At 42.2% G+C, this 8,594-nt stretch overlaps 1 protein-coding gene across 2 annotated transcripts in view; it reads right to left on the bottom strand.

The window, feature by feature from the left end:
* Positions 1-246: 246 nt before the first annotated feature.
* Positions 247-8,594, bottom strand: part of hmga1a (high mobility group AT-hook 1a) — a 102,576-nt gene continuing 94,228 nt past the window's right edge. For both annotated transcript variants that reach the window (XM_080209799.1, XM_080209800.1), the window contains one exon: positions 247-1,682. In XM_080209799.1, the coding sequence (XP_080065925.1) occupies positions 1,620-1,682 (63 nt within the window). In that variant the 3' untranslated portion in view covers positions 247-1,619. The remainder of the gene's footprint in view (positions 1,683-8,594) is intronic.

Genomic DNA, 8,594 nt, shown 5'->3' with positions numbered 1-8,594 from the left:
ACTTTGTGTATTTGAATACGTATTAGTTAATCAAGCTGAAGAAAGTCCGTTAAATCACAAGACAATAGTAGGGTACTTTACTGTTGGTCTAACCTTTTTGGGCCAGGCAAAAGTGTGTAATTAGCATCATGATTTACTTACAAAATCAGAATCATAAAATCTTTACAGTGCAGAAGGAGACCATTTGGCCCATTGAGCCTGCACTGATAACAATCCCACCCAGGCCCCATCCCTGTAGCACCACATATTTACCCCGCAAATCCCCCTGACACTAAGTGGCAATTTAGTGTGGCCAATCAACCTAAACTGCACATCTTTGGACAGTGAGAGAAACAGGAGCACCTGGAGAAAACCCACTTTCGATGTAGGAGTTTAAGATAATGGAGAAATAGAACTTTTACAGTCTCCATTAGCATCAAGTTTTGCAGGTGTTGCTTGTGCTCCTAAACTATTATAGTTTGGAAGGAAACAACTTCTTTATTGACATTTTTCCTCATACAATGTTCAAGTTGTTTTGGACTAAAGATCACTACACAGGAGGGCAAATAACCTTTGCCTGGCCACTGGTGAGGATAAGTTAATGCACTACAAGTGTGTCCACCAACGAACCAAATTCGAATCCGCCTGCTTACAGTTCTAGTCAAATGCCAAAATTAGAAGAGATCATGCTGCTTCATATTATGGAAAATTAAACATGCACTCAAATAAGAAAACAAAGGAACAGGGAAAAAGTACTTGCTAATAAAATGTCGCTCTTTTAAGTTTCACATGTCACTTAAAATGTATTTGTACATCACAAAGAATGGTATATATTAACGTAGAAGATAATTGATAATGTAGTATAAAAATTACTAGCTCCAGGCTAACAGTTACCTATTATATAGAGCCTAGAGAAAAGCCTAGTCCTCTTAAATTCAGAAAGACAAGACTACTAAAAAAAGAGATCATAATCTATTTCAAAGACTACATAGGTTTACGCTATCCTAAGCCAAGCCAAAAATACATGGCATTCTAAGCCATGTGTTAAAACAAAAATAAGATTCGTGAAAGAAAAGCAAATACAAAGTGGATAGTTTTGTGGCTGTGAGTGTGGCAGCCATTTTGATTTGGTGGGCAAAAATCATTCTACAAGCTAAGTATGGAATTTCAATGCAAAGCTTGGGCTGACATTATTGCAATGCAGCAAGTTTGAAGAGTTGCTTTTGGGGGTACCATTATAATAGCCACTACAATTATTGTCATGTTAGCCAAAGTCATCACCTCCGACACATAATGTATATTTCTGTGTGAACCACCAGCAACAGAACAAATGTACACTATTTTGTAGAATGAAGCTGTTGATTGGAATGGTCCTATTAGCTGGTTTGACTCGAAGACTAATGCTTGGAAGCTTGAATGAAAAACATGTGATGTGAGCCTGAAAGTTTAGACTTCACCCTTTATTAAATGTCAATTTCTTTGAAATACCTTGAACTGTACTAAAAGAAAAAAAGTCCTGTAGTGTTCCAGTGCTGCTGTAGTCTCCTGTTAAGACTATGATGAAAACAGTGTGATAGGGATTCTAGTCCAGCTATTGACAGGAGCCATCTGTTGAATGAGGTAGTGCCAGTCTTGCAGATTTACTGATCGTCTTCTGAAGATTCTGGTGAAGCGTGTTCCTCTTCTTCCTGCTCCACCTTTTCCTGCAAAAACAAAAATGAGAGTTACAATCAAAGAATTTGGATAGACAGTTCATAAACAAAAAAAACCCTATAAATCCATTTAATTTTCGCTTACAAGTGCATTTTTCCATGTCAGAATCCAGGTCAATTTGCAGGACTGTGGTGTAATTATAAAATGAAAGTGAAAGAGAGTAAGACTGAACAGTAGAAAGGAAGAAAAATAGAGAACTGTGAAGTACACAAAAAAAAATTGAATGGTGATATCTGAATCGGGAACAGCTGAGACGTTACCCTAGAGTTAAGCGCTATTAAAGGTAAAGCCAGAAAATATCCAAGACAGTTGGGAATATGTTGTGCACATTCACTTAAAAAAAATTATCCCTAGTGCATCTTTTTCATGGTATTCTCTTTGTCCTCATGAATTACAAACTTCCAAACTTAAAACAAAAGCTTAGTGAGCATTCTTACTAAACACCAAAAGCTTCATGAAGACACAATCAATTATACAATTTCACTTGAAGGATTAGGCATTTTGGGTGGGGCATCAAGGAGACAAAAGGAACCAATCTGAGCACTGCCACCATACATTTACCCAAAAGTTCTTCATTGATTTTATTGATGTCTGGGCAGAATGCTCCCATTCTGGGACTAAGTCCCATGGCAGAACAGGAACACGAATGCTTCCTGAACATAAGAACATAAGAAATAGGAGCAGGAATGGCCATCTAGCCCTTTGAGCCTGCCCTGCCATTCAATAAGATCATGGCTGATCTGAAACGGATCAGTTCCACTTTCCCTCTTGGCTGGTGGGAAAACATGCCATATTCTCCAGCCCCCGACCAAATTTCACAACTGGATGTTTCGCGCCATATTCCATGACAAAGCAGGTGTAACAGCACAGAGTCTGCCATCATATCTGGGTGCCATATTGCAAATATGCCCAATATCACTGACCCACTGTTGAAGAAAGAAGGTGGATTCCTGAAAACGAAGATGGATCTCCAGACACCTTCAGAGATTGGAAGATGGGCCCCCTCCAGGACACTGAATCACTGCAGATGTTACCTCCGCCTACTGCTGTGGTGTTCCGGGGTTGACAGTTGAGGGCAGTGCCCACCCTGAACTCCAGAGGCAGCCCAAACATTGCTTCTGAAGTCTACATGCCAAGTTATTCCAAACATATTTCGTGGCAGTGAGGACGTGGTAGAGAATCAGCTGTGGTAGGAGGATTCTGGTCAGGCCTTCATCTGCATTAGCGGGATGCAAATTAGTTTCACACTGGTCTCCAGTAGGTTTTCCAACCAGTCATGGTAGGCACCAACAGGAAATCTGGTGGGAAATTCATGCCGGTGTGAAACAAATTCATGGTCCTCCTGCCATATTCTTTCCCCATGTCTGCCAACGAACCTCCCAGTGGGGGCTTGAAAGAATGTTACCCAACATTTTGATGAATTGAAGTGCCCATTGTATCAAGTGAAGAGTCATCATGACAAATCTGCCATGAATAAGAAAAGATGGCTACTGCCTTTGGCCCCATAGCACTGAGCTAGGTTTAATCCTGAAACTGTTGAGTAACATAAAATATGTTAATTCTAAGGCCGAATTCTCCAGTCTCGTACACCCCACTACTGCTGCCTGCGAGAATGGAAAATTTGGCGCTCATTCACTGCAGTGGGACCAGAAAATCACAGCCATGGGTGAGATCGGAGAATTCCAGCCTAAATATCAAAAGATATGGGCTGGAATTTTCTGGCTATTCATGCCCCACTGTCGTGTGAGAAAGGACGGATAACGTGCTGCTCCGTTCACTGCAGCGGGACAAGCAACTCCCATCAATGTGAACGGCTGGAAATTGCCTCAGCCCAATAGGAACATGATTCCCATTTCCAGCGCCAGAAATTCTTGTGTCGAGTGCAGAGAGAGAATGAGGAACATATCCCTCAATCTGTCCTGAAATGTGATCTTACAAGAAAGCTGCCATGATGTGGGCGAATGGTAAGCTCTTGAGATGCAGACATATGGTTATTATAAGCAGATTTAAACATCAAGCTGCAACACCAGGAAAAAGATCAATCTTGTGAGTAATGTCCTCACTGTGTGGTGCTGGTGGGTATTAGGATCAATTTTGAAGTAGGTTTTTTGGTTTGCAAATTTGTAATAAGTCTAAAGTCTTCTTCTTCACCCCCACATTCCCAACTATTACATTCTGCTTAAATATGCAAAGCAATGGAAACAGAACCATCTCCTTTTCTGATATAGAATGTTCCCATATTCTTTAACAGGAATATTAGAACATAGAAACATGGAAACAGGACTTAACCAAGCAACACCCAATAGTGTTCTATTTTCCATAAGATTGGGACTGAAAACTACGCCTTTAATCCCTATCGTTAACAAAAATCTATTCATCTCAAGTTTTGAATATTTCAAGATTATTTATTAGTGTCACAAGTCAGCTTACATTAAAACTGCAATGAAGTTATTCTGAAAATCCTCTAGGCGCCCACTCAGGCACCTGTTCAAGTACACTGAGGGAGAATTTAGTACAGCCAATGCACCTAACCAGCACATCTTTCAGACTGTGGGAGGAAACCTGAACACCCAGAGGAAACCCACACAGACACAGGGAGAACACGCAAACTCCGCACAGACAGTGCCCCAAGCTGGGAATCAAACCTGGGTCCCTGGAGCTGTGGGGCAGCAGTGTTAACCACTATGCCACCGTGCCACCCTAACAGACTCAGCATGCAACCTTTGAGAGAACAAGGACTAGATTTCCACTACCTTTGTGAGCAAAAATGCGTCCTGATTTCATTCCTGAAAAACCTACCTCTAATTTTCCCCCCTTGTTCTAGATTTCCCCACCAGAGGAATTAGTTTCTCCATCAAATGCTTTTGTCACTTTAGACTGCTCAACTTTCTATATTCAAACAAAATGAAAATCTACTTGGAATGAAAATATTGACCTGTTCCCAAACTTGTGTTGAGCTAACTGATTTCAACTAGGGTGGCAGTACAGGTACAACAATTTGAGAATTATAGAATGTCAGAGCATAAAAGCCATGTGATCAGTCAAGTCTGCACTCCTCTTCATGTTAGCTACAACATTTAATCTCACGCTCTTATTTAGCCCTTAATATTTCCCTTTTCCATGAAACTAATTCCCCTTTCAAGAGTACTTATGGACTCTGAATCACTAATAGTTTGTGGCAGAGAATTCCACATCCTAACCACCCGCTGAGTTCAGACGGTTTTTTTCTCTCTAACCTCCCCCCTTTGACTCTGGGGCTGCTGTTTGCATATCGTCACGGATCAGTTTGCAAAGCTTCAGTGAGTCACAGTCCATTTGGATAATTAGGGCCTGCTGATGGTGAAAATGCCTCTTGTTGGGAGCTGGCCCACTGGGGAACAGGAAATAGTGTGGTCATGCAGGACTCAACAACTGCTTCCTGTATTGTTTTGGTGTGTGTACCCCCCACCAATTTGGTAAAATTCAAGTATCGATGCCATCTGTTGTAGAGTACAGGATACACAAGAACATAAGAAATAGGAGCAGGAGTAGGCCATCTAGCCCCTCGAGCCTGCCCCGCCATTCAATAAGATCATGGCTGATCTGTCGTGTCTCAGTTCCACATTCCCACCCTCTCCCCATAACCCTTAATCCCCTTGCCTATCAAAAACCTGTCAACCCGCGTCTTAAATATATTTAGCGAGGCAGCCTCCACCACATCAACGGGCAGAGAATTCCAGAGATTCACCACCCTTTGAGTGAAGAAGCTCCTCCTCAACTCCGTTCTAAACCGCCCCCCCTTTATCTTGAGGCTATGCCCTCTAGTCCTACTGTCCCTTCTGAGCGGGAAGAGCCTCTCCACCTCTATCCTATCCATCCCATTCATCATCTTATATGTCTCAATGAGATCTCCCCTCGTTCTTCTAAATTCTAACGAGTACAAGCCTAGTTTATTCAATTGCAACTACAGATGGGTATAAGTGGAAATTATCACAGGAAAGGTAGCTCTTTGCAGAAGAGTTAAAAATGAGAGTTGCTCGGGGACAGTAGAAGAAGATGGCAGCTTTAGGGAGCACACGCTCAATCACCCATTCATGGGCACGCAATGCCAAAACAAGATCATCAAAACAAGATGATGATCTTACAACATCATTAGGTTCAGCTACGTCTGACTAAATTACGTTCTATTAAGACACTTACATTAATCTTATCTTCATGCTGTGCTAAAATATTTCAATTGTTTATCATTAGTGTCTGTGAAATAGAAGAGATTTCTTTATTTGTGGATGTCGCTGGCCAGGCCAGCATTTATTGCCCATCTCTAGTTGCCCTCGAGAAGTTGATAGTGAGTTGCCTTCTCGAATTACTGCAATCCCTGAGGTGTAGTGAACTCACAGTGACATCAGGACGGAATTCTAGGATTTTCACCCAGCGGCAGTGAAGGATTGCAAATATATTATCAAGTCAGGATGGTGAGGACTCGGAGAGGAACCTCCAGGTGAAAAAAAAGTAAAAGTAAAGTTTATTTATTAGTCACAAGCAGGCTTAGATTCACACTGTAATGAAATTACTGTGAAAATCCCCTAGTCGCCACATTCTGGTGCCTGTTTGGGTAAACTGAGGGAGAATTTAACATATCCAATGCACCTAACCTGCACATCTTTGGACTGTGGAAGGAAATTGGAGCATCTGGAGGAAACCCACCCCGACATGGGGAGAACATGTAGATTCCACACAGATCCAAGTGGGAATCGAACCCAGGTCCCTGGCACTGTAAGGCAGCAGTACTCATAGGTGGTGGTTTTCCCAGGTATCTGGGATATGCAAGTTTGGTGAACTGGCCATGCTAAATTGCCCCTTAGCTTCTCAAGATGTGTAGGTTAGATGGAGTAAATATGTAGGGTTACGGGGATAGGATGGGATAGTGGTTCTGGGTAAGATACTCCACCAGAAAGTTGGTATAGACTCGATGGGCCAAGTAGTCTGCTCATCATCTATGATTCTATGACCTGCTGCCTTTGTCTTTCTAAATCCTTCTCAGGAGCAACCAGGGATGGGCAGTAAGTGCTGGCCAGTCAGTGACACTCATGTCCCACGAATGACTAAAAAGATGATAGTTGTTGTGGATTTAGAAAGCACGGCCTAAAGAACCTTGGGTGAGTTCCTGAAGTTCATCTTGTAAACGGTACACAATCCTGGCACTGTTCATTGTTGGTGGAAGGATTGTATGTTTGTGGAAGAAGTAGCAATCAAACAGCCTGGATGGTGTCAAGCTTCTCGAGTGTTGTTGGAGCTGCACTCATCCAGGCAAGTGGAGAGTATTCCATCACACACACGACTTGCAGCTTGTGAGATGATAGACAGACTCTGGGGAGTCAGGAGGTGTGTTACTCACTGCAGGATTCCTAGCCTTTGACTTGTTCTTGTAGCCACAATATTTATATAGCTAGTCCAGTTCAGTTTCTGGTTAATGGTAACCTCCTGGATGTTGACAGCGGGGGATTCAGTACTGGTAATGCCACTGAATGTCAAGGGGCAAAAGTTAGAACCTCTCTTGTTAGAGATAGTCATTGCTTGGCACTTGTCTGGGGCAAAAGTTACTTTGACACTTGTCAGCCCAAGCTTAGATATTGTCTAGGTCTTGCAGTATTTGGGCATGGGCTGTTTCAGTGTCTGAGGAGTCATGAATGTTGTGGAATAAAATGTAACTCTAATTGAGTCCTGCGCTCTTAAGACGACTCAACCAGAGTCCAGTGTTGCTCTGCATTTGTAAATAGGCTCAAATGAACAGATCAGCAAATGTAAAGCTATACATAGAATCCACAGAACCCCACAATGCAGAAGAAAGCCATTTGGCCCATCGAATGCAGAGTACCTAACCCACACACCTTTGGACTGTGGAAGGAAACCAGAGCACCCAGCGGAAATCCACACAGACATAGGGACAGCATGCAAACTCCACATAAACAGTAACCCAAGACTGGAATTGAATTGGGTCCCCGGTGCTGTAAAGCAGCAGCGTTAACCACTGTGCCACCATGCCACTGTTCTCCTATTCAGTTGCCAATTAACAGTGAACTTGAATATGAGTATCAGAAAGCTGGTAAACGTACGTAAAGACTGGGTGATCTTGTGCAAGTGGTTATGGAAAGGCATTTTATTTTAATGTGTGAAAGTCCCATAATAATTCTGCTTCTCTTCTACTTTATATAATGCTGTCTGTGTCCTTCTCTATAAGTCTACCATTCTCCACACTTTCCTTCCTTTGTATCTCACTGTTTTCCTCTCACTGGCACCTTTGATTTCTATAGGTACATCCTATTCCGGATCACAGCGAAACTTCCCAAAACACTGTAGGTAGTTTACTTCAATTTGCATCAATTCTGCCTTTTTATAGGTTCAACGATATACCACATACCTAAAAGAAAAATCTCTAATGCTCAATGTTTAAAAAAACTGGCAACTAAAGAAAGGCAGGTAAAGATGCTGGGACAGTACTTGCATCTGAGGTGAATTGGATGTGGTCTATAAATGTGCTTATCAGTGTGATTTGCAACCCCCGAGTGTCCACACTTTATTACTACACCCCCAACGTGGTTAAAGAGTTATGTGTGCGGGATTGCCAACACAGCTGACGCAACACACATACAACACTGGAAATGCGACAGTACATTTGAACTGTGGATTTTTTTAAACTTGCTCTGTGATCCTACTGCAGCAGAGATACTATTTCCAGCATTCCCTCATGTCCCGTTAACTGCTATGATTGATTTCAGGCCCTCAGTGGGACAGGAAATTACTCTTGAACAACGGGTTGCTCATAGTCAGGGATTTTCCCACCCATATCAATCAATTGGTGATACTAGTCTTATCCAGATTTACAAATACACACTGTCCGCACAGAGGTGTGGATATATAGTGGG

This window comes from Carcharhinus amblyrhynchos, chromosome 22 (genome assembly GCF_965287045.1).
Source record: "Carcharhinus amblyrhynchos chromosome 22, sCarAmb.v2.hapA, whole genome shotgun sequence".
Classification (NCBI taxonomy): Eukaryota; Metazoa; Chordata; class Chondrichthyes; order Carcharhiniformes; family Carcharhinidae; genus Carcharhinus; species Carcharhinus amblyrhynchos.
Note: the sequence above shows the minus strand (reverse complement) of the source record. Positions and strands in the feature narration are given on the sequence as shown.